Source organism: Cygnus olor, chromosome 1 (assembly GCF_009769625.2).
Source record: "Cygnus olor isolate bCygOlo1 chromosome 1, bCygOlo1.pri.v2, whole genome shotgun sequence".
Taxonomy (NCBI): Eukaryota; Metazoa; Chordata; class Aves; order Anseriformes; family Anatidae; genus Cygnus; species Cygnus olor.
This window is the reverse complement of record NC_049169.1, coordinates 181,416,454-181,442,881: the sequence shown is the minus strand read 5'-3', so window position 1 is coordinate 181,442,881 and position 26,428 is coordinate 181,416,454. Positions and strand designations below refer to the sequence as shown.

The following is a 26,428-nucleotide window of genomic DNA, read 5'->3' as shown; positions in this document are numbered from 1 at the left end:
AGGCAATTCTAGACATGAAGATATGTATAAAGACGAATATTATTGATCTCTGTGAATAATTTAGAGCACTTATGTCAGTAGCCAATAGTACACTCAAAATGAATGTCTATTTGTGCACTTTCAAGAATAAATCTTCACCAAATGTTTCAAAGCTTAAAATTAAGGTGTAATTTGGCTGTGAAAGCTACCAGTTTCCCTTTCTCCTTCCCGTTTTCCCTGAGCATGCAACAGAGCTCATTTCCTTCCCGAAAACATTTGCCAATGCTTGTGGTCCAAAGGCCCAGGACTTGCTCTTCTGAGGAAGGCCTGGACGAGGGATATGTGCTCCCCGAATTTGTTCAGTACTCACAGTGACGCCCACTGAGATTTGCGAGGCTAATTAGAGCAGCTACACCTGATGTGATAGGAAATAAAATCGGCAATGGGCAGGGAGCAGGCCTCATCCCATTCCCCATGGTAGCAGAGCGTCCTGGGCCGCTGAAACTGACAGGCCCCGGTGCTTGAAGGAGAAGACCGCTGGTCTGGTAGGTCCTGCAGACCACAGGGAGAAGAGGTGTGATTTGGGATGGCTCTTCTTTCCTGTACCATCACCACACATGCCCCTTTCTGGTCAATATTTCTCCTGTACCGCAGAGGATCCCCAGTTTTGTTTCTCTCCACCCATTCATGCCGTTGGTGCTGGTGATGGACCTGTGGTGTCCTGGAGGCTTGGAGCATGTGCATGTGTGTGTGGGAGCTTTCTGAACTCCCATCAACACTCCCATGGACACTGGATGCTATTGAACTGTCTAGTGGTGTCTTATGCCCCGGCCTTGGATGCCTAGCTGGTTGCTCATCCCTCGCACCACCTCATAAAAATTCTTCATCACAAAGAGCTGCTTTCTAATCCAGCTACTTTTTAATCAAAGGCATCTTGTTCTGGGCTCCCTGGCGTTTGCAGTTTCTATTCCACGTTCCTCTTCAGAACCTTCCTTGATCTTAAAACTGTTTTCTCCCTGCTCTTCCCCCTCCTTTTCTTCCCTGAATTCACTTTTTCTCACCAAATAATCTTCACAGAGGTTTGTGTCGTGGAGCAAACTGTACCTGTTTCACTGGGCTTTCTCACAAAGTCAAATAAACTTTGTGCTGCCTCAACCCCAACCAAAAGCAGGGCTCTGGGACCACCCCCCCCCACCCCCCCAAAGCTTCACAGCACCTTTGGCAGGTGTGGGCATTTTCCATGTATATCCTCTACTTCTTCATAACGACCTGGACCCAGCACTGCGCAAACTGTACGTGAAGAGGGTGGCAAAAAGCAAGGGGCAAGGCAGGGAGCAACGGGGAAGCAGGTTTTACAGCACTGAAAACCAAAGGCAAGAGGCTGTGAAGGCATGGGCTGATGCCAGCGTGGCAGGAGAAGGGAAGCAGCTCCCAGCTAGTGTCTGACTCTGGGTATGAAATGCTTCAACAGCTACTGTCTGGTTTTGGGATGGCTTTGTGGGTTTTTGGGGTAGTGAAAGCCTACTGAAGTGTGTGAGTCACTCTGGGCTAAGATGTTGAGTCAGTTGAAGACAATGCTTATGATTTTCATAACTGTGTTCATTTCTGTATCCCCACAGACACCCCAAAAGGTGCTTCACAATGCCGGCCGGCCTGGAGAAAGCTTGTCACCGGTGCATATCCAAAATTGCCAGCAATGGTAAGGCAGCTCTGGGAGAAACCTCCCTCTGTATTTAAACAGACCTGTAGATAATATATATAGGTATATAATGAAATTAAGATAATACCAAATCCCATCTGAAGTTTCTTTTTCTTTCTCCCCTTCTGCTTTCTTTTCTGGACAATTTTAGGTGCTGTTATAGCACCCAATAGTAGCTGTATCTCTAAACCACCTACCTGAGCTGTATTATTTAGATTAGAGTAGATTTGGCAGGAGGTTAAAATGCAAGGTTTTTAAAGCAACTTACTCCCACTGACTGTATCTCCTTTTTACTCTGAATCACAAGTGCCTTTCGCTTTCAGATTTTGGTAGTAACAACTTCTAATTCCACTCAAATATGCAAAGAAGAAAACTCCTTAATATACTCCACCACTCCCCAAAATTGATACTTCACCCATGCAAACAACTGCACTTGTCAGCCCATAGCTGTTACCTCGGGGTCTTTTGTACTAATGCCTTGGCTTCACTTGAACAGCTCTCCAAGTTCAGAATGAACTTTTACCAGGGATTAAGCCTTGTAGCTCCTCGCTGCCTTGCAGTCCTTCAGACAAACAGCATCAGCAAAGACACCCGAATGCATTTCAGTGTGTCTGGCTCTGGGAAAAGCAAAATTCAGAAAAGCAGCTGGGGCTGCTCTTGGGTCTGGCACTAGAGGAACACCCAGGGGTGCACAGAGCAAAAAGGCAAAAGCAGTGTATTCTTGGATTTTTGTTTCTACCAGTAAAATGTCATTGCTCCCTGCTGGTATTATATTGCCACTGGGATTTTAAGGATGGCTGAGAAAACAAATGATCTTTATGAAAGTTTTTTGAAAGAATGGGATTAGCTCATCTCACCTGTGCTCCTTTACATCAGGAGCACCCTCCTGGATACACACGGTCACCCATGCATAAGGAAAATACCATCCCAAGAAATCCATCACCGTTAGCTTTTATTTACATTTAAGTTTGAAATCAGCTCAGCTTTAGCTATGGATCAGCCAGTGCATCCCAAATTGATTTTCTGTTCATTAAAATGCAAGCCCTTCTGAAGTGCACTGATGCTTAATTTCACATTTTCTCATCATCCTGGGTATATTTTTCAGATTGCCTTTCAGCACAGCCCCATATTGTACCTATGGTCTCCTGATATTTAAACGACTCTGAAGAGACAACCTACTTGTGCAGCATCATTTAAATTCTTTTCATTGTTGGCACAGCAATTTAAGTTCAGAACATCAGGGCAGTTTTAATTAACTGACCAAAAGAAAAAAAAAAAAAAAAAAGGCTAATTCACTATGCTGGGTCTATTGCAAAGCAAACCAATGGCTCTTTATGTAATGCCTGTATTGTGTTTAAAAAGTACATCTGGTTCAAAAATTACATCTGGAAATTAATCACAAGGGTCCAAATAAAGAACTGAAAATGTGATATAGCTCTACTTCAGTAGCTAGAGACCTGCCATAAAACTCAGACAAGCTGCTCTGCAGCATTGCCTAACCCCCAAAGCACCTACAACCCATAGACACCCTCCCCATCAGCTTGAAGGGTCCCAGGTTATCGGCACCTCCTTCTTCTACACCACTGCAGGTGAGAGCAGCACTGCTGGTGTCAGTGCAGGAGCCAGCAACTTAAATTTTAGGTGTTGTGGTGCTGGCATTGCTTACCTGGGTGCCAAGGTGCTATTTCACAGCAAAACAAGCTTTTCTAAGCAGATGGTGATGGCATGCAGCAAACACCTGTGGACACTGAGGCTGAAATTGGTCTGCAAGTCAGCTTTGTCACACCTCTCTGCTTCCAGTGGTGGCTTTGCACTGGGGCTGGAGTCCTTCCCAAGCCCCTCTCAATACTGTAGGGGATTTCTGCAGACACCACGAAGGAATAAAATGGGGATGAAGATACCTGCTGCATGTAAGCACGCTGTTACGCTGCCAGCTTCCTGCTGATTTCCAGTCATCTCTAAGGCTGCACCCACACTGCCACGTGCATCTGCCTCAAGGCATGATCCATCCCAGGTCCCAGGACCCGAATTTGCTGCCATCTGCACTGCTGTGAGTCAACCCCCTTCAGAGCAGAGTCCCCGTGGGGTGTCAGAAGGGAGTAATGTGAATTTACACCCGGGCTTCTGCTCCTCAGCTTGCCCATGAAGACAAACCCAGGGGTAAATGCAAAATTTGGTTGGAAGCTGGTAGCAGCTCATTAAAAATAAATAAATAATAATAATAATTCATTTTTTATCAGGACATAGACTCATGGCGAAAACCTGGCAGGACATGGAACAAACAGCATTTGAGAGTGATGGCTAAAGAACCCAACACCTCATTTATTACTGTGTTTGGTGTCAGAGAGCTTGTCACGCACTCCACTGGGTAGGCTGCCCTACTGCCATATTAGCATGCCATCGAAGAAGAGGGTAGGTTAGGATTTATACTCATAAATCACTCCAGATTGGAAGAGAGAGTGTGACACAGCCATGGTGTCGATGGTGATTTCAAGTTCATTTACTTCTTGCAGTGGAAGAGCATGGGGAGCTTTGGCAGGAGGTTGAAAGCTCCACTGAACAGTGGATTTATGGCAGCGAAATGTCCTGCTGGGCAGAAGGCAGTCTGCACCCGCCCTGCTGATTTTCCTACCCACAGATTTCAAGGAATGTGCAAGATATAAAGCTATCTCCTCTCCTCTTTCTCTGCTGTGATTGCACATTGGGACTGGCTCACTGATGCCTCCCAAAGCAGGACCTTGCTCATGTCTAACACCGTTTCCCTCACCCACCTGTGGTTTTAGCGGCTACTGGCTTCTACTATCCCTTTCTTTCTTTCTTTCTTTCTTTCTTTCTTTCTTTCTTTCTTTCTTTCTTTCTTCCTTCCTTCCTTCCTTCCTTCCTTCCTTCCTTCCTTCCTTCCTTCCTTCCTTCCTTCCTTCCTTCCTTTCTTCCTTTCTTCCTTTCTTCCTTTCTTCCTTTCTTCCTTTCTTCCTTTCTTCCTTTCTTCCTTTTTTCTTGCTACTTCTTCTTGGAATAGGTCCAGGGGCATCTCTGCCCAGCCGGTGCGGTGGTACCCCCAATTTAAAACCATCACCAGCCACATGTGTGAAGCTGCCCAGACAGCAGCTCCCTCTCTGCAGAACTGGGCTGCCCTCGCTACCTTGTGGCAAATATAATTTTCTTGAGCAATTTGTCTTCAGACCAGACTGGGGCAGCACAACCCAGGCAAATCCAGGCAAAGCGCGTGTGTCCTGCCTGAGGAGCATTTCTGCGAACCGCCCCTACACGCACACATTTTGGGGGAAACGCTTTTTAGTGCTGCTAGCAGCATTCAGAGCGACGCAGAGCCCTGCCAGTTGTGTAGTCAATTGCGTCTCACTTTGTTGAACACGGAGCTGGAAGCCTTCCCAGACTACGCATCTGCCCCTCCAATTCCAGACCTAAGAGGCTGGAGCTGAATGGGGAGATAATGAGTAAATACATTCCCGGCAACTGCTCTGGGAGGAGAATTAATGAACCATTATCTTTTTCTCCCGAGCAGCAGTGAGTGGTCCCTGCCTCCCATTTCTCCTCCAAAATCCAGCTTTTGGGTAGACGCAAACCCGGCCACCTGTGAGCCAGATGCACAGCCCCACATAAATGTGGGTCCTGCCGAGCCTTTTACAAAGCTCCCCACAGCATCCCGCCCCGCTGACCGAGCACACCACACACCACACAATGAAGAAATGGCAGGGTGCCTCCTCTGACTTGCCCCTGCGGAAACAGGAGGAGGAGATGAGGCCTCAAAAATATGGGTGACGCCACTCCATGATCACAGGACTTAGGGCAACACCAAGTAATTGATGCAACTCCTGCCCCGCTCAGCTGCTTTCGTTTGGGTGCTACAGGGACGTGAGCTGGGATGTGCACGGGTGTGCTTGGAGGCTGATTCAGCGGCAGTAACACTGCTGCCGGCTATGAAAATAACAGCCCAGGTAATGTAACAGCAAGAGGACCTAGCATGAAATGGGACGTTTGGTGAAAAGGGAGGCTCCAGGCTGTCAGTGTTTGAAGGAGCTTAGTCAAGTGTAGGATAGCACTCAAGCAGAGGAGGGATTTCTGCTCCGCGCAGAATTTAGGAGACAGGAGAGCCAGAGCAATGTGTATGTGAGAGAGACGGGCGAACAGCGAGTGGAGGAGGGGGTGGCACAAAGGAGCAGAAGTGCTTTCTTCAGCTCAAAAGATCTTCATTCTCCACCAATTCATAGAGATAATAAATGTGCTGCTTCTGACAAAGAAAGGTGTCTCTCAAGGGCACCAGTAGGAGCTCCTAGTTCCCTGCTGAGAAAACACAAGCAGTGTGTGTGTGGGGGGGGGTGTTCCCATGAAAAGTGGCCACAAGGTGGAGAACCTGAATTTTGACGGTGCCCCTGTGTCCCCTGCCTCAGTTTCTCCTCCTGTAAAATGGAGGCAATGCTGGCACCCTGACGGCAGTGCTGTGGCGCAGCTCTGCAGATCCACCCTGCGTGGCAGGGTGCAGGCAGTGCATCCACCCCTGCGCGGCACGAAGGGAGCAAATTGTTTTGCAGAGGCTGCAGTTCTGGGGCATGAGCTCGGATTTTTTTCATAAGCTTCCGAGGAGACATCCTACTCTGCTTTTTTTTCGTTTTTTTTTTTCAGCCCCTGTGCAATCTGTGCCTACCTCCATGTACTGCTCTTTTGCCTCCTTGGGCAGCTACCTGCAGATCGAGCCACGCACAGAAGTGCTCTGCAGGGATGCTCGCCACAGAATTTCCTCATTATGCTTCCTCCCTATTTTTTGGAGCAGCAGCTCACTTTAATATTGCGAAGTGCTTGTGATTAGGCACAGAGGTGACAGCTCTTGTAAAAGACAGGCTGCTCGCACTGTTATTGACGCTATTATTTCTGGGTTTCTGCAAAGGTAAGCACTCATCCTCTGCAGCAGCAGACTGTGCTGGGAAAGTACCAGGGCTCAGACACACCAGCGGCTCTCTGAGGAGTAACTAAGCACCTCAGATCCACTTATTCAAGGGAAGGGTTTATGTGCAGCCCCAAGAGCATCCCTCCGTGAAGCCTGAGCTGCTCTATCCCCGTGACAAGTCCCCCTCCTAGCAGCAGGGCTGCATGCACTGAGCTGCTCCGGGGAGTTAGACCAGTCAAAAACTCTTCACATCTGCAACAAGGACCATCTCTATTAAGGAAAAGTGAGCGTAATGGCATTAAAGCTGCTGTTTGCTTAGCAAACAGCTACGGCTCATCAGTTGCCACGGGTTAGCTCACGCAAAGTTACTTGTTAGTGCACAGTCACCTGGCGGTGTCGGGAGCTGATGTGGGCTAAAGGCAGTGGTTGGGTCCTTGCCTTAGCAAGGAGACATCTGGAAGCAGCAGCAACAAAAGCACTTTGTGTCTCTCCTTGTTTTATTACTGATGTAACGACTAAAAAGTATTAGTTAAAAGATGGAAGCTTGAGCTCCGGGAGGGCAACAAACCGCTGGCTGGTGTCATCTTCTCGGTCACCGCACAATAAACATGACATCCCCCCACTGCACTGCTTTTCTTGCTACACATCTTTATGGATAAACAGCATCCATAAAGCACTGGATGGGACTTCTGATCTTTAAACTTCAACTAGCCCCAATAACACTGTCCTTTTTTCTTTTTTTTTTTCTTCATTCACAGCATGCTTTATATTTGGGCTCCTTGCTTTCCTGGCATTACCGTTGTCCATGACTTTTACAGGTAAGTCGACTATTAAAGCAATTTAATAGTATGAATTTCCTGGCACTGCAAAGCAGGTTATCTCGTGGGAAGAAATGAGTAGGCAACCTTAAAGCTTCCAACTGTTAGACCCGTGTGTTGGTATTTAAGCTTCAGACAGAGAAGCACAGCCCACACTGTATGGCAGGGAGCAAGCAGCTCTTGAATGCTGATCCTGTTTGTCTTAAATACATCTCCAGTGTGAGCCACGTCGGCACAGGGCAGGGGTCAGGACATTTGGAGGCCTTACTGATAAATGTTGGAGTCTAACAAGGTTTCAGTTTCTCTATATTTACCCATAACTCTGAATTTTCTGGCTGCACGTTGATTATTTCAGGGGCATCTGAAACACTTCCCATTATTGGGTTGGACCAGGTGACCTCCAGAGGCCCCCTCCAACCTAAACCGCTCTGCAATTTCTTTTTACCATGAAGTTGCTGACATGTTCTGAGCCTCAGACCTATTTTAATTCACTTTGATACTGGTGTATTTACTTCAGCTCAATTGCTGCTTAGGCTACCAGCACCTGGCAAAGGGCTGTGGGTGTTTTGGCTCTGTCTGTGGGAGGAAGCTCAGCATCCGAGACACGAGAAGATTTCATTAATCAGGATCCCTCTGTATTAACTGCGCTGCAAAAATCCTAGAAGCATAGGGCTGGAAGGGAAGAAAAGATCATCTAGTCTGCTATTTCTCTGCCTTTTTGAAAGCGTGACCTGTTTTTTTGGCCCATCTGTCTCTTTATAACCTCCCGAAGGCTGGATTTGCAAGCAGCATTAAAGATCAAATATTTAAGAACGGAAAGAAAAATACTTTGAGCTGCATAATTTTATACATTGTTAAACTGCATGAGGCTCTTTTCTTCCCTAAGCATCAGTTTTTCCTTATCATCAATATAGATTTTAAAATAATGCATTTTCTAACCCTTCATTGCTTCCTTTGGGCCTTCCACCTCCTCCCCAGGGGCTGTGACCCACCCTTGAGACACGTCGGTGGAGACAGCAGCCCCCTCCTCTTTCAGACAGGCTCAGGGCACCCCAGCAGACGTCGGACTTGTCCTTACTCAAGGAAATGCCACAGCTTCCCAAGGAGATTATTTCAGCATTTTATTGCTCTCACAGACAACATATTTCCCCCCTTATCTAATCTAAATCTTCCCCATGGCGAATGAAACAGATTACAGCCTGTCCTACGCACCGTGATCACAAAGATAGATTGGTCGCTGTCCTACCCACGAGAAGCTTGGAAGTATTTGAAGGTTCCTATTATAACCCCACTCCATCTTTCTTTTCCCCAGAGATCTCAAAAACCCAATTCTTTCAGCCTGACCTCACAGGTCACTTTTTCTGGAGCTCTTTTGCTCTTTTGCCTCCCTCCTTTGGCCTCTGGCCAAAGTAACTTATTTTTTTCCCCCTCAAAAAAAAAAATATGACAGAACACAAGACTCAGCTGAGACCTGAGGAACGAGTGGCGCAGGATAATTACCTCGTCTGTTTAGCATGCGGGATTCCTGTAAATGCGCCTCAGAATGAAGGATGCTCTCCGTACCAACTCATTGGCTCTGATTTAGTTTATGGTGCATTGCAAGCCCAGATGTTTTTTGGCAGTGCTGCTCCCTATCAGACATTTCTCATTTTTTTTACTTACATTTAAGTATTCTCTCCTAGATGTAGTGCTTGACTTTATCAGATGTCATCTCATAGATTTTGGATGTCTTTTTCCAGAGTATCCAGATCACTTTAAATTGTAAGTCTTGTCCTCAGAAGCCCTAACAACCATTCCAGCTCGGTGTCCTTCAGAACCTGTCCACCTTCTGCCTAATTATTAAGGATGGCATGGTGCAAACAAGCTCTACATGCAGATGCTGTGGGCGGGATGCATCCCACCTAGCTCTGGGCTGTACACATCTGTAGCCAAGCTCAGTGCTGCCTGTTTCCCTTGCAGCCAGTTAAGAGAGATGGGCATTTCAGACAGTGAAAGTCCCACAGCCCCCTTTTAAGATGTCTGCGCTGGGATGAGTTGGCTTTCAAGGGAGCTGGACAACCAGCCTAACTGTAGGCATCCATAATTTGGCCAGAACTGTAAAAATGTGTTCAGCTAAAGGCTGGCACTGCTTCCTTTAGCTGGGGCCTTCTGAGTACCAGTGACAACTGTGGCAGGACTCTGATTTGGGAGTCCTAATTAAGAATTAGGGAGTTCTAATTAGGGATTAAGGAGCAATTAGGAACTAGGGAGATGGGCTGAACTGTTACATCTCAACACATAGGCTCTTCTGCTTATCCATGACTTAAAATTGCTATTTATCCCATAAGAGGATTTCAGCTTTAGCTTTTCCCTAGGCTGAATATGCCTGAGCTGTGGAATAAGGGTGGGAAGGTATAATTTCAAGTGCTGTACAGCTTGCATGCATGTTGACAGCTAGCCTTCTGGAAATGAATACGTGGCTGGAATCTGACCACTTTTAAATATCATTTCTTAGGAATATTTCATTATATCTTTAAGATCGGAGAGAATTGGAAAGCGTAAAGTAAGACATTAGCCTGGAGCTGTGGATATCTCCTCCATCAGATACAGATCCCTTTTTTTCACAACTTACTGAAATTAAGAGATAATGTCACCGTAATATAGTGTTGTCAGAGGATATTGGTTTCCAGCAGCTACATATCTGCAAAGGCATTTTTAGGAAAATTAAATGCCAAGGAAAATGCAGATATTTATTATCTGAGCAAAAGCCTCTGATTTTTTTTATAACAGTCTGTTACCATGATCTCAGAGAATAACTTGCTGATGTGTCACCAGTCATTTTGGCTCTTGCTTTCTGCAGAGGAAAACTGTGAGATATTATCAGATGTTAACAAATAAATTATAATAATATTAGTTAAAAAACAGAGATGAATAACTGGTAGCTCTGGTAATAATTATACACGAACGACATACATTTTAAAATTTTGGTAGTACTGTAAATCACAGTATAAGTCATGGTACATGAAAAAGAGTCTCAAAATTTTCCAAGCTCCAGACTTGTGACATCATTTAAGCCATGGATTGTTTAGCAAATTTCTAACTTTTACCAGTAGGGATGATACATTTTTCACTAAACACTCCAAAAATAATGACGGTGATGGAGACCTCCTAGACTTTTCTTCTGGGGGATTTTTTCTAGTTTTTCGGACAGTGAAAGATTGCTCCCAATAACACATTCTTGTGCGTTGTCCAGGCTGCCTTTATGTGCAGTGTTCCCCAGGGGTAGCTAAATCACATCTGAAGGCTGATGACATCACTGTCTCAGTAGCCAGTCTAAGTTTTCCCCTGTTCAAATTTAACACAGTACTACTCCTTGTGCTCATGTCTATACCAAATTAAATAATTCCTCAACCCTCAAGTGCTCCCAGTAGCTGTCTGAAGACTGTTCCGATACTCTGTACAGTGTTTAGCCAGTCTTGTTGTTTAATGGCTGTTGTTAACATAACCTTTCCTTGCATCTCATTCCTTCAGCCACTTACCGATTCTGTGAGTTTCCTCTGAATTGCTGATACGTTTTCTGATAAAATGGTGCCCAGAGTACTCACTTTGCAATAAATCCACTGCAGCACTTAGATCCTAGGGTAAGGCCCCCAGTCCAGGGCCTGCCAGAGAGCTGGGCTACATGATGGTGGCTGCAGCCATCCTCTAGGAACAAGAGAAAATGGCCTGGTGAGAAGGTGGGGAGCAGACAGCAGACATCAGATTGATCTTACTTTAGAATCAGAGAATCATTTGGGTTGGAAAAGATCTTCAAGGCCATCATGACCAACCATCAGCTTGACCTATTGAGTGCCATCACTAAATCATGTCCCTCAGTGCCACTAAGCCACCCTCCTTTGCTACGAGGTGCATTTCAGCCATTTTCAGTTGCCTGAGAAGAGTAAGGCAATTAAAATGAGGGCAATGCTCGGTGCCAGGGCAAGTTGCAGGGAGCACTCGACTCAAAGCAGAGCTTTGATCTCTCACGGTCCATCTACCCCATCATTAAGAGCCAAAACAAGCTCCTGCTCATCTTGGTGTTCCCAAATAAATCACACATATGCTGTGTGTGAATTGGCTGGCACAAGGTGCATGCACCTAGATTTCACTGTAACATGCAGCACTGCCCATCTGCCAACAGTTGGTCCATATTTCCTATTCACCCACAGTGCTGTATTTTTGAAGTTACAGCTGCATTACTTCCTTTCACCTCCTCTTTTCCTGTCATATCTGCCTGCAATATTCTCCCCAAAACTACAGTACCACTGCCTGTCATTCAAATCGTTTCCAAGACTGACCACTGTTGTGCTACATATATGAAAGGACCCCATAACAGATTGGTCTGGGAAACAGAATCTTAGCTCCATGAAAAGTATCGGCATGTTTTCTTGATTTCTTTCTTCCTTTTTTTTTTTTTTCCCCCTCAAATCAAAATCTCAGTAATACACTGGAAATAGCAACTGCCTAGGTTCCTAAACTGAAAGATATTCCCCAAGTTCCCTGCCCAGCTGCTTTTGAGGCAGGCTATTACAGGCCCAAGGACTCTGGAAACACTGGCAGCTGCTTTCTGAAAAAGATGTAATTTTCAATGACGTCCCTGCTGCCCACCTCTTTACATTTGGAAGTCTGAGCAGGCCTCGGTGTTAGATAGTGGCAAAATGGACAAAAAATTGCAGCTTTGAGAATAGCAGACAAAAAGGGAGAGAGTCCAAGTCCATCCAAGTCCAGCCCTTTTCAATTTCAAGAAGCCTGGTAATAAATATTTAGTCTAGAAGAATCTACTGGACTCCGCAGCCCAGAGACACAGCAGATCACTGCATCCTACGACTAACCTAAGATTAGCAAGCAACCACAATGCAGAACACCTATATTATGCTATGAAAGATGTGTGGGAGACGTTCAGAGCATCAGCAATATTCTGGACCAGCAATGGGAGTGGATTTGGTGGGCAAATTGAAAAGCTGAAGAGGGCCACAGCTACAGAATCAGGCAAAACAAATAAACAAAAACTAGAAAACACCGGTACCTCCTTTCTTATCCTAATCCTCCTTTTCGGTATAGTTCTGAACATGGAGGCAAGATGTTCTACCTGAGAGACGTCTAGCACTAAGACCAGCATATTGCTTTCAGTGTCCTGCATCTAGAGAACCCCAATTGTTAAGAGGGAAGTCAAAAATGCTCCTAGAAAACAAGTTATACACCAAGAAGAAAACAGAAAATCTCTTCTGGCCTCTGCAACTGATCAGCAGAAGCCCTGAAATATGGGATCAATGACAATAAAATTATAGTGTAATGAACAGTTTAAAATTGACTAAAGATGCCAGTGTGTAGGAGACTTGGGCAAATGATTCATCTCTGCTAACTTTAGGTATTTACAGCTGGCTGTCTAGATTCCTTGTATAGTTATAGAGAGAAAGAGGCACTTTCAGGGCACAATTCATCTGACCTATTTTAAACGCCTATCTTAGGACGAGAGGAATTGAATTTTAGAAGTTCTATTTCTCCCTATTGACTATAAAGAGAGTCTAGGAAACTAGTTCAGATATAGATGCCTGCATTGCAGACATCTAAATTTGGACAGATGAGTCTCACTGCCACAGACCTGTATCACAAGCTTCAGTGTCTAATGCCAACATCATCCTTGTGCTGCCATATATTCCCTTCCCTAAATCCTACTCAGCTTTCTAGCAGTAGATTTGAGGGTTGCCAGGATCCCTGGCTCCATAACAACCAGTGCTTTCAGTCTCCAGCAACCCAAACAGCCTGGAAACTTGAGCTTCTCTGGTTCCCCATTAGCTGTATGGGTAGCTAAAATGGCTCCAGGAGCTCCCATGGGCGCTGGCACCCAAGCTTTGAGGCATCTGACTTGGGAACATGCCGCACACATGGAGCTAATGAGCAGGAGAGACCTGGGAGAAGCTTATCAGAATTCCTTTTTTCACAAATGGTTTTAATTTTCAGTTTTCTACTTCCGATGAAAATTTCCTGACCCAGCTCAGTCAACTGTTCACTCAACAAAAATGAGGTGGCTGATGCTAACGAGCAGCGTACCTGGCTCGGATTAGTAATGCTGGAAGCCAGCGTTGTTCCCTTTGCTCTCCTCCTGCCTTTTGTTGGCTCATGGCCCTCAGTCCTGTAGTGGGAGAGGCAAACCCCATTTAATTCAGCACCCATTTCAATAGATGCTGGGTACGTGTCTCGGGTCTAAGAACTGTGCTTCTCTTGCAGCACCTTTAATTTCCACTGTATAGCTCATTGCACTATTTGATCACTCGAGATAACAAACGCTATCAATTTTTGCCGTTCAGGAATGAAGTTTTTGGAAGACTGCCCAGTTCAGCCACTAATTCCATTATATCTGCTGGTGGGTGGCGTGATTGGCAGCTTAAAGGTAATGTGCCTCGTATGTGTGAAAAATATCTTGTGTGACTAGACTTTGACTTGCTAGTTAAGACATAATTATGGCTCCAGACAGCTATGTGCACGCAGCACTGAAGGCAGCTATCTGGATTGAACCGTGCTTCTTCCAGCACCTAAAGCTCCCATCAGTCAAGTGAGATGCTAATGAGTTTTCTTCAGCATTGTCCCACACAGTGTGGTGTGACTTTCTCCTACATCACAGCATCTGTGCTACCATCCCTGCCGGTGGAAATGCCTAAAGAACGTGGCTGGCTGTGGCAAATGGGGTCCTCTTTCCTCGAGCAGCCCTCCAAGCCTGCCAGACCTTTCTCCTGCACTTTCACGGGTGTTTGCACATCGTGCTTCACAAGTTCAACTTACACTTCGGCCTGGCTAGAAGCGATGACTACGCAGTAGCACGGCTTCCTCCCAAAATAACTGCATCCTTGCCTCCCAGCAGGGTTTATTAGTCTAGGCACAGTATTTTCTAACCACAGCCACCCATTTTCTAGTGGACTGTGCTCACTTTTATCTGTGCTGAGCCAGAGCCTGGCAGCTTGACAAGTCCAGGTACCCCCATATCTGTCACACCCTGGGCACTATAACAAAGCTTTAGCTCTACATAAACTCCAGGACGAAGGATGGCCCCACTGTGCCATGCCCCTTTGATAATGTTTCTGGTTCCTTTTCTTTGCCAGGATTGAAAAAAGGGGGAAAGAATATTCCCCTGCAGGTCTCTACATCCCCTGCGCTCTTTCGCAGTGGTAACTGAAATGTAGTACCTCACTGGGAAATGAATCATCACTCTGAGGACCTTTGGTCAGTAAATAAGTAAATGGAGAACAAAGAAAGTGCTTAATCTTGCTATATGAATTTGCTATGCTGTGAGTTCTCCTGGCAAATGCTTAGTCATTCAATCACAGCATTGGGCCTATTTGTATAATCAAAGATGCATTTAATAATGGTTTAGAAAAGATTAGATCAGAGTTGAAAGGAAATTTTCAGGCTAATGAATTGAAGCATTCATCAAAAACGTTGACTATTTCTTAGCTATCGCTGATTTGAATCCAGTTTTTCTCTACCAAAATAAGTGGGTCAGTTAATATTCCTGCTGACATCAAATGATGGCTTGAATTTGGTTTCAGCTGACAGCAGGACTGTGTATTTTGCAGCCTGGCAATATCAATTTCAATATCAAAAATCAGAATTTGATTTGCCTAACTAATGTCATCTCATAGCACTTGATCTCCAGATAAATTCCACTGCCTAAATTCTACCTTGTTAAACTCATGAGCCTGCACTGACTGGTACTGGGTTATGGGAGCTGTGCCTGAGCAGTACATTTGGCTAGCTTGAAATCAGAGACTGAAAAGGTCAGCGAATGGTTGTAGGATGAGGTCTTGAAATAACGCTGTCCCGTGATGGACATAATTTAATGACAAGTCATTCTGGCTGTAAGGATCTGGACAGATCGGTAGGTTTCTCATCTGTTTCTTTAGGACCTCCAGTCTTTTAAAGGCAGTGGTAACCTGTAGGTGTTCACCAAGGCAACTGAGCCATCCTACAGTGTCTGGAGAGCCCTGCTGGATTCGTGTCGTCATGCTCCATAAGCAGATATTCTGCAGTTATAAACAATGTGAGCAACAGCCAGAATGTGCTTCAATCACAGCTTGGCAAGGCAATGTATGTAAGATTTAAATGCATTTTCCCAAAACTTGTCAGATGCAGTTGAGATCTATAAATCCAGCTGGGAGGGCTTTCTGACTTCCTCCAAACTGAAGCTCATCTGTCAGTCAACCCCATTTCCATCACTGAGCATGATGAGGCTTGAGCAACCTGCCTATGTACTGAGCTCACCTCAAAGCTAAAGAGCTGCATGGAGCAATCAGTTTTACAGGGAAGAGCAAGAGAATCCTGTTCCCAGGATGCCCACCTGATTCACCTGTATGGCAATGGTAAATGGAGCTACGAGAGACAAATCCACCCACTACAAGGCAGGAACTACTCTCCTCAATAAATCTAGCAGTTACTATAATCTGTTCTTTAAAATCTCCAGTGAGGGAGCTGCTGCCATTTCCCCACATAGTCTGTTCCCATGCCTTTCTATCCTCACCATTGGCAAGTTTTTTTTCAGATGTCTGCCCTAAATCTCATTGGTGAATCAACTGTATGGAAAAACTAATTATTTTCCAGCAGAATCTGCCTCATTTGTGGCTCCTCTGATTTCTCTTACGTCATGTTCCCACACTCAATTTTAATTTGGCTGAAAAGATGGCAGCGGTCAGAAGGTATTCAGATTTTCCACAACCAATTTACTTATTGCCTTTTCTCCCCCAATGTCTCCAGGTGACCCTTCTGCTGTACGACTCAACCAGGATGAGGCAGCTGCTTTCCAAGTCTGTTGTGATTGATGATGATGACGACGACGAATATCCCTGGAGGCAGAACGCTCACAAATACTACATCCATCTAACCCTCAGCCTCTTCCTCTTCCTCTGGTTCATTCTTGGGAACTACTGGGTTTTCTCCGTGTATCTGCCAAATTTCATCCCACCCTTCCACCAGCCTCAGGATTACTGTGACAAAACCCTGTACATTTTTGCTGTTGGTGTTCTCATTATTAGCCATACCGTTCTCTTTCTCCTTATCTTTTGTAGCTGCTGCATATACTGTTTTTCCAGGCAAAGATACTCTCCTGAGGAAGACTAAAGGCCACAGAAATTAAGCTCCAGATGTTTGGGAAAGGGTGTACAATGAAGAAAAGGCAATAATTCACCCTCGTGTGTATCTTTGTTGTACTATAGATATGTATGTTAGCAGTCAACTGCAAGAGGAAAATGTAAAATACATTCCAGTGCCATCTGGAAATAGCTAAGCTGGAACACAGCACATTCGATGTAAAAATGCTGCTACAGATGCTAGGGTGCACTCTTGCTAACTTCTATATCTCTTTTTTAACTCTTGGGTTTTCTATTTGTAGTGTCAAGTTCTGCAGTAAGCCCTTGCAGATGACAAGCTCCTCTAAAACCAGGTCCCCTTATGTTATTTCAGCATAGTACATCTTTGCCTGTTAAAGTAGCCGTGGTGTCCTCTTTCCTGGGACCTGAACACCTCCGTAGCCTTGCTGTTACTGTCCCTGCATTACAGATGAAGGGGCTGAGGCACAAAAGATGAAGGGCTGTGTTCAGACTGCCTTGCATGGCACATGGACTGTGACAGGAACTTAGATGGCCATCAGAGAGCTTCTTGGGCCACTGTTAGACCAGCCAAGGAGTAGCTGTGATAGCAATATGAGCACATATAAAAGGCAGCCTGAATATGGCCCCAAGGTCTCTCCTGAACCCGGACTAGAAAGCATGTGTATCTATATTTGGTGCTAAAACAAGTGGTCTGAATATATCCATACATATCCAATACATCAAAATGGAGCCAAGGCCACGGTGCAAGTCTTTGGCAGAATGAGGAACTGAGCTACCGAGTACCAGCTCAGTGTTCCCCAGTTTGGGGAGACTCCTCTTTCTCCACTTTTTGTATAACAGTAATCCATCAGTACCACACCAACACAAAGATGCTTGTCAAACCTTTATGATTAAGTTCATAGAAAAATGGATGACATTATGTTGGTATTTTAAATATAGAAAACGATGAGACATGGGCAGGGATGTGAGAAGTTCAGGTGGACGTGCTTACTACAGCAGTTCTCTGGTTGTGATGTGAGTGTACGTTTGATTTGTTCACCGTGGTGCTGTACTTAGAAATCTATACTCAATGGGCAGATGTAATGAAAACAGCTTTTAAGTCAACAGCAGTGTCAGCTTTAAAAGCACCAGCATGCACAGAGACAATTGTTTTGTGACATGCAATGGAACAAGCCCATAACCGGTCCTGGTAGATTGTTTTTTTTTAATGTGTTGACGAATGCAGTGTAAAAGTGCTCTTTCTGCTTGTGCTTTTATGCATTTCTGTTGATACGGTCAAAGTGGAGGGGCTCCCCTCTACATGAGCATGAGGATGGCCCCAGATGGAGGAAGCAGATGTCTGTTTGGGGTATCTTTTCTGTTAAAAACCACACAGCCTGTGTTTTAGAGAATCCTGAGTTATAGGACACCTGTGGAAGGGCAAGATCTGTTCAAGAACAACAAAATGCCATAGCTGAACAGGCTTTGCTCAACCATCCACCCTGGGACTGAGGCTAAACAGTACAACACCTGTGGGAATCACCTGTCATCAGCCATGAACATTTATCTCAGGGGCTATTGCATAGACAACTAAGGGTGCATTTGGTCCATACAGATTTTAATTCACGTCCTGACTTAAAGAATTATTTATTTCCAGAAAGCTAACCTCAGAAAGAAGATAGAATAAAGGGTGGAATAATCTGCCAAGAGGGAAGCAGCAGTGTAGCATTCCCCAGCTCTGTAGCAGCCACTCAGAAAGAGTCACAGTTAAGGCTGTCCCTGCCCAAAAATGCAAGGAATGGGAATCGCTATCACTGCCATGGTTGTGTGTTGGGGGTACAGGACCAACAGCAGCCCTTCCTTTTAGCTTTGGGCTGCAGATAGTGTCTGGAAGAAATCACAGGCTGTGTTTTTCCATGAGCTGCTCCACCCCACACTCTCTACTGCCTCTCTAAAAGCACTACACATTTCTGAAGGCACTACACATTTCGGAAACATAACTTTAGCTAATGGTGGAATGCTAGAATTCCTCCTTCCCACCCCAAATATTTCAGTGGCTCAGCACTTGGGCTTCAGGACTTCAGCATAGTCATATATTCAGAGCTCAGTTCTGAAGTGATCTAAGTGATTTTACCTTCAGTGGAGAGCATCTTTCATTCATTAAGATGCCAAAGTGTTTAAGAAATTGCATCTCAGCAGGAATAACTCCATCCATCACTTGAATGTAACAAAGCAGCTGTTTAACATTACACAGGAACTTCACCCAAAACCATAAAAAAGAAAATTATACTCAGTTGATAATGCAAAGGAAATTTTTCAAGAAAGTAGCTACACACATTCCTTCCATGGGACTCCCAGTAAAAATGTCCCTGTTCTTGCAAAATGCTGCTAGGATCGTTCTTGTTCACAAAGAATTAAGGGCTCAAGCTTCTGAGCAAGTCAGAACTGATCACCATGCCACTGTGCACCCGGCAATCTTGCAGCAAGTGATGATGCGTGTGCTCCTACCCGTGCAAAGATGAGCGGATTTCAGTTCAGTGCACAAGAGAAGAGATTTAAGCTATGTGCGCCTGTGTGAGGACAGTTACAGCAGCTCAGCAGACTAGCAATGATTTATGAAACCCCAGTGATACAACAGTGAGTCTGAGGCCCGTGTCTCTTTCAAGGAAGACTAAGACTGAATAATTCTCTGCAGTCTACTTTGGAGATTTAATATTTTAGGTATGAGAATCCAGTGTATTAGCTGACTTCTTGGGAAACTGCTGCCAAATCACATTGTTAGTGTTCAGTACACAGTTGATTCAAGTGGAAAATGATGGAGGAGGTATTACGGAACGTAATGGTAGCTGTAAAATACTTTAAAGTTCTATATAGTAAACAGAAAGCTTTGTTACGATCCGGAGAGGAAAATTCTGAATTGACAGTATTTACCTTTACTTGTGTACATGAGTAACACCTTCAAAACTGCTGGAGCCATCCACTCTGTATCCGGACAGATCTGAGGACGCCTTCTGCATTTTCACTGCCACTGCCTTCTTCAGCAGGGTGGAATGATGCAGGTGTGGAGCTGGGACACCTGGTTTTGGGCATATGATTAAACACAACTGAGTTATAGTGGCTTAGTAAGTTTTCACTATTTCTCTGACCCACTACCATCAGCAGAGTAAGTTCTCTTGGGTTGCTCCAATGGTTAAATAAAGCACGCAGCTTAAACCCAAAGGAAGGTAGTTTAATTGAAGGAATTTTATCTCACTTTGGGGTAAACTAGGAATATTTGCATGGTCCACAGCACCTTATCTTGCAAACAGCAACTTCTTAAATTGCCACAGACTGACGGTGTCCCAGGCATATATATGCTCAGTCCCTGGAGGAATAAACACATTCCCTCAGCAAACTGCTGTGGGGGAACTAAGTCATTACAGTCCAAGTGTTGAATGGCTGAAAATACAATATACACCTCAGTATGAAATTGTTTAACATTTTGCCACTAGACTAGAACTACAAATTGAAAAATACCCTTTTTCTTTTTCTACAGTAATACAAATGTCTTTGGGAAAATTGAACAAAATACACCCTTAAACCAATCACTATGAACTCAGAAATGTACTGATTACAACGGAGGAAGTCACCTGCAACTGTTCTAGTTAAATCACCTCCCTTTGAGAAACAAAGCACTCTTTCTAGCTCTTAAAGGAAAAAATAACCATGATTTCAATGGATTAGATAGCCTGTGCACTGCTAGTATCAGGTAATATAAAGACACAAAGACGTTTCTGCTTGCACATACAGACTATAGACATATACGTACCATAAATGCAAAGGCAGCAGCCATGAAACACATTATGCTTGCTACATTTTATTGCCCACATAATATTTCTCCTCCCTCTACTCCACCTTCTTTGGCAATAGGCATAATATTCCAAAGCTCTGGGGAGCAGCTTCCCATAGCTTTTCTAAAAGCCACAGCCAGACAAGTAAACATTTCAGTCCTTCATTTCAAATGCTGAACACAGACAGCTCTGGAGTCCTACCTGCTGACCCAAAGAAGAAGGGAAAGATGGACATCAGCCATATCACAGACTTTGTCTCCTCTGGAGTAGAAACAGGAGCTCTATACTGCTGGGGAAGCAGGAGATCGTTCTCACACAGCACTTGCTCTCTGAGCTTTATGAGGTCCCAAGACACCAGACTTAAAAACGACAAGGTGACTGTGCAGGAAAAAAAAAAGAAAAAAAAGAAAAGCAGAAGCTATTCTAGGTTATTTCAAGAGCTCTTTTAAATGTCTCAGATCCTGAAATGTGAGCAGTCGGTGTAAATGAACCTAAATGCTTGGGCTTTACAGTCAAAGGGCTACAAATCTTAAAGCAGTGACAACTCCTATACTTTGCACAGCATTTTAACAGATTAGTTTCTGTAAGTTATTTGATTTTTATCTCTGATTCTGATTATTCATCTTCCCTGAATTCTAGTTGATACAGGCTTTGCCTCACGATGAAGACCCATGTGTGTTCTACCTATAACAGAGACAGGATTGTTACAAGGGAATGTGATCTGAAATTGTTGCTTCTTGGCTTATGTTTCCTGATCACTACTGGAGTACATGAAAGTCCCACAGATGTTAACCATAAGGGGAAAACCAAAACATTTTTAGAAAGCATATTTAGAGGGGGAATAAAAAAGGCTGACAAGTACAATCTTACATTGTATAGTACAAGAAAAAGTACAAGAAAACTGCTGAAAAGTACAATGTTATATTGCTAGAACAGGTTTCAGAGAAAACTGCATGAAATGCTGAGAAATCACACATACATGTTCGTAAGAGTGAATGTCTATCAAATGTCTCATTTGAATAAAAATACAGGGAGGAAGATATTGACCAAAGAAAACGCATGAGCCTATGCAGTTGGAGGTTAAAAACTAAGGAATGCTACATTTACTAGTCATACTAGATATAATCAACCCTGCTGCAATTTCACTGAGATGAGTAATTATTTCAGAGGCTGATTTGCCCCACAGATTTGAATCTTAGCCATACTGACTCTTCTGTATGACCACTAATACTCAGGCAAAGGGGAAATCTGTGATACCTTTCCCCACACTGCAATCTAACAGCTAAATGTGAGAGGTGCCCTGAGATACAAACCGTGGACTGGTAGGCCAACGTGTATGAAAGCTTTTTTTTGTAAAAAGGTCTTCTTGATTTCCATGTCAGTCAGTTACCTGGGTATCTTATGGATTTGACTCTCAGTCCTTCAGAAAATAAAAATAAACATTAAAAAAATCACAGAATCACACATGGTTAGGGTCGGAAATGCCCCCTGGAGGCCATCATCCAACCCCTGCTCAATCAGGGGCACCCAGAGCAGGTTGCCCAGGACCATGTCCCGGCTTTTGAAGATCTCCAAGGAGGGAAACTTCAGTACACATTACTGTTTCATACTTCTTATTTATTTTCAGAATATATCAGAAAAAAAAGTGTTTCTTTATTATATTTAATGGACATTCAAAAAATTCCTCCAACAACTGGTGAAATAAAAAGGAATAAATGGGTCTAGTGGCTAATTGCAGGGGAGGGGTTGGCTGCATGGATATAAATGCGTAAGTAGGATAATCAACCCTAATAAGCTGTAAGATTTGCAGAATAAAAATAAGAGAAAAAAATGGAGTATGGCAGAACTCACCCAAGTCAATAAGCCCGTGAGTACAGTCAATAAGCCCATGTCCAAGAGCCAGCAGTAAGAACAGTAAGACCCAGTAGAAGAGTAGTAAGAAGAGAAGCAGGTAGCTGAAGAAAATATTAGTGCAGATAACTGCATTACTGCCACAGCAGAGCAACAGACATGTATGTGTTTGAGTATGTTGTGTACTGTAAGGACACACTTTTCAAGATCATTTTTCAATCAGGAGAATCACAAAATTGATATTTTACTGACTAAAAAAAAAAAAAAGATTTTCTAAGATGAAAATCAATTATAAAGTTCCTATTATTTCTTAAAACAGTTATATACTAAAGCGTTTATAAACTATACGATATCCAGGAGATTAATTAACTAAACCTGCTGCACGCCAACAGTTCTGTTCACTTTGGGAGGTCACTCAGCAGTTCCTCTCCTTTGCCAGGACATGCCTGTCCCTGGTGGACCCCACAGGCTCTTGGAGACCAGAGCCCTCAGCAGCTGATGGCAAAATCTATACTTCTGATAAGGCAGAGTAAGAGATTCCTTTTACCGGCCACTGAGAGGAGATGATGACGTATTGGCATTTTTTTTTGAGAACAAAGGGCTATATGGTCCGGGGAAAGCCTGACTGTTCATTGAAAACAACCCTGCTGATGACAGCTGCTAGCAAACTTAGCAATGGCTTGGGTATAAGAGCACACAACAAAGAAAATACACTCTTGTTCCTAAAAACACCACCCGTCAGAACTTCGACCCCTCCCTGCGTTCAGAATGAGCAGCTTTTGCTTCTCCCTCCCTGTTAATAGCATAAGTACTTCAGACGTGTCCCTGGGACCTCGGGGCCTGCATGTTCCTCTTCAACCACTCACCAAACCCTCAGCTTCAGCCAGGCAAGGGGAAGTGTGCTGACTGCCTCTCCCGGAGCTGCTGACAGCTCTTAATTGCTGTTACACTCACTGGGGCACTGCTGGTTGCTCAAGTTGTTTTCAAGTGCTCCGCATCCGGAGCTGAGGCCAGCATGGCAAAAGCTCACTCGTGGGTGGCTCCCCCAGGGACGGTGACTTGCACATGGTGCCACTTGGAAAACCTGGCTCCAGCAGATGCTGAGCCTTGCTGCAAAAGCCTGCTCCCATTCCCGTTGCAATCAGTGGCGAGGCTCTGATTGATTTAATGGAGGCAGGCACAGCAACTTAATTAGAAAATTGGTAGCTGCAATGCAAGGAGGGGATGCACAATAGCCTGCTGGATCTCCTGTAAGAAGCAAGCAAAGGAGCCAGTTGTGCTTAAGACAGAGATTTCAGCCTCTCCAAAAAAGAAAAAAAAATGATGATAGAAGAGACTGGCAGGATGGCCTTGAAGCTGCTCTTAAACATCTTGCATAATACATAATTGCTCTTCAGCTCTTGAGCACTCTATCTGCCTTTTAGATCTGTCCCCTGGGAAGAAAATATGAAACATGCTGAAACACAGAGCCCTTAACAGTAATCAGTATTTTCAACTCTTCTTTTGAGTTGTGAGGCAATTAAAAACTTGCTTAAAATTCCTTGCTTTTTCACAGATATAATGATGGATCGAGTCTAATATTTTCTGAGTTTGTTTTGGACATATATTACAATTAATATCTAAAGAGAACCTGGGCATCATCAAGCATTTGTGTAGCGTGGGCAATACAAGGATCAGGACCTGGGAATAAGCCATGAGTTATCTGACAGCGTAGACATGCCTGAAGTGTTATAGTCCTCAAGGGAAACAGTTAATATGAGTACGTTATATCAGGACTAAGCACTGACAGGGTGAAGTCATCTTGTTTTGTGCTCAAATGAGGGAAATGCCAGGAGCTCAACAGACTTGTGCCTTTCTTGATCCTTCCCTCTCCATCACAGTTGATGGCTGTCATAACTATCTCAGATGTTGGCTGCCAATCCGAAAGAAGAATTCCTTGTCCAAAAAGTCCCTCCCATCCCGATTAGTCTCCTATCTCAGTTTAATGCTAAGCTAGCGGTAACCCTGAAAGAAACCAAAAGCTGTAAATTCCCATATTTCCCAAACTCCAGAATGTATTCTGAGTCAGCTAACAAAGTGTATCGACCTAGAATTCAGTATGAAAGGCAACATGCAGCCAGAAGTCTTGATATGGGTGGAAAGTTTGCTTGTGAGAGTACTGCCGGGCAGGCACTTCACTGGCACCAGGCAACTCTTGGCAAAACTGTCTCAGCTTTCTCCTTCACACAACCCCTGTGGCGTTACCACTGTTACGGCTGGGTTAGCTGAGAGCACTCGTTCAGTCTCTAGTCTCCTGCCTCTGGAACAAGAGTACAAAAGCAAAAACATCAGGGGAGGTGAAATGAGGTAACAGAAACATCTAGGCGTTAGGGCAGTGCAAGAGCTCACTTCTGAAATGAAGCTGTTCAGACAGATACGAGAGAGAAGTTTCGCGGCTGAAATTCTCATGCACAGATGTATCAACACAGTACTGTCACAATTCCTTTCTTGGTGCTACCTTAGGCCCTCACTACGTAAAAAACCAAGTGATTCTAAGGGAACTGGGGATTGTTGAACTAACACTTCAATGACCAGGGCACCATTTCTTTATGTTTACAGAATCTGCTGAAAGTGGTATTTGTTAAAAGGGTATGCCTAACATTACCGTAGTGGTGCTACTGTATTTACATAATATCCTTAGAGAATCTTGTGTATGTACCAGGGCAACACTGGTTCCCATCTCTACATTCAAATCTCTTCCTAACAATCATATCTTCTCCAAGGCCCTAATGTTAAGTAACAGAAGCAATATGCTGTCATTTACCATCACCACTTAAACCCCAAAATATTATAAGTTACTCTCACTGTCTAGCTGTCTCAATATATTATTGTGCTTGATTAGTGGACAGCTTCTGCCATGCATACTCACAGTGGTTAGTACCTCAGTGCTGCACCAACCAGCATCTTGTTGATTACAGTTCAAACGGTTTAGCCTGGAAGAAAGGCAGAATCTTGGGTATCTGCATACTCCCCATTTACTTTTAGAGAGGTCTGCAGATTGCAGAAATGCACCACCTATCTTTGAGAGCATAGGCTGAAACTACAAACAAAATGTATCAGAGCCACTTTTGCTTTGTATTAAGCCATAGTCTGAGTGCTTAATAAATACATAGGGCAAAAAGAAATGATAAGGGAATGAAGCACAACCTTGCTTATTTTATTTACTCACAGGAATTTCCACAGGGTTTCTGTTTCGTTTGGGATTTACTAATGTTTTTCAAACTGAAACCATATTTCCTGTAAAGAATGCAGCTAATTCTGCAGGGTAAGCGACCGTGGAACATTACTGTTCTTGTAACAGCATACTAAGACACACCAAGGGTTACAAAGCCCAAGGTGAGACATTCTCCAACTAGCATAAAAATGTGGGGCAACACTGGATGTTCCTAATGGCAGGCTCGCCCACATAATTCTCTGGTTTTCCTGTGCTGTGTATTTTCCCAGAACCATCATTCAAGGAGAGTAACCAGGCAGATTTGTATAGGCTGTGAGGGAAAGGGGAAAGCTGGAGGGCTAGCAGGGCCAGGGATTCAAAGCAGGAAGAGGGAACATTATGTCAGACTGTACGCAGGACTCTCACAAGCCTAACATCTGCTCTGTTCACAGTGAATGTGATTATCTAACATCATTATAGCAGTCTAGGCTGTACAGTTCTGGTTGCTAATTGCAGGCTGTAGGTGACGATCACAAAACTATTTCCATATAGCTCACAATTATATATTTACATTTACAAAGTACATAACTATAGTTCAGGCTGCCATTCACTTTTTATTATAGGAAATAATGTGCTGCCAATTACACTACTGCCAAGCTGTTCCTTTCTGGGCCAGAAGTCTCCATTTTGAGCATCAGAATCAGGATGAATTGTTTAGGAACACTTCAGTCAAAAAGTCCTAGACATTTCCAAGAACAAAAACAGTTAAAACTGACTCACTCTGCTGGTTTTAAATACATTCTTTCAACTGTTTTGTAAGAACACGCATTTTCAGATTTGGTGCAAAGGTAGGATATTTACCTGGATGGTCTCTATAGGGACCATCCAGAAGATAAGAAGAAGATATCTCTGTGAAAATGTGTCTTTTTGCCCTCTGAAAAATCTTATTCCATGCATGATACCTAGTACAAGCACAGTGGTGAGTTCAAAAGTTTTAACTTCATGGTGGGAAGTACCTTTTGTGTGAGAGCCTAATACTTACACAACATGCTGAGAAAGT

The 26,428-nt window shown here is 44.0% G+C and overlaps 1 protein-coding gene and 1 long non-coding RNA gene across 4 annotated transcripts; one reads left to right on the top strand and one right to left on the bottom strand.

Annotated features, from left to right (window-relative positions):
• Positions 1–190: 190 nt before the first annotated feature.
• On the top strand, positions 191–16,688 carry TMEM272 (transmembrane protein 272). Of its 2 annotated transcripts, XM_040542881.1 has the most exons (5): positions 191–1,431; positions 1,599–1,678; positions 7,340–7,399; positions 13,726–13,808; positions 16,163–16,688. In XM_040542881.1, exons 1-5 carry the CDS (start codon positions 1,379–1,381, stop codon positions 16,523–16,525), a joined length of 639 nt encoding a protein of 212 aa, XP_040398815.1. In that variant the 5' UTR covers positions 191–1,378; the 3' UTR covers positions 16,526–16,688. The 2 variants fall into 2 exon arrangements, with proteins under 2 accessions (XP_040398815.1, XP_040398816.1); XM_040542882.1 differs by lacking the exons at positions 191–1,431; positions 1,599–1,678; positions 7,340–7,399 and adding an exon at positions 13,437–13,606.
• Positions 10,111–25,365, bottom strand: LOC121062728. 2 transcript variants are annotated; one of them, XR_005815659.1, is made up of 6 exons: positions 25,084–25,365; positions 22,176–22,279; positions 20,526–21,008; positions 19,426–19,570; positions 10,984–11,083; positions 10,111–10,232 (listed from the first exon to the last, which is right to left on the bottom strand). It is a non-coding gene; the product is annotated as an uncharacterized LOC121062728 (long non-coding RNA). The 2 variants fall into 2 exon arrangements; XR_005815660.1 differs by lacking the exons at positions 19,426–19,570; positions 20,526–21,008; positions 22,176–22,279; positions 25,084–25,365 and adding an exon at positions 13,020–13,127.
• Positions 25,366–26,428: the final 1,063 nt, after the last annotated feature.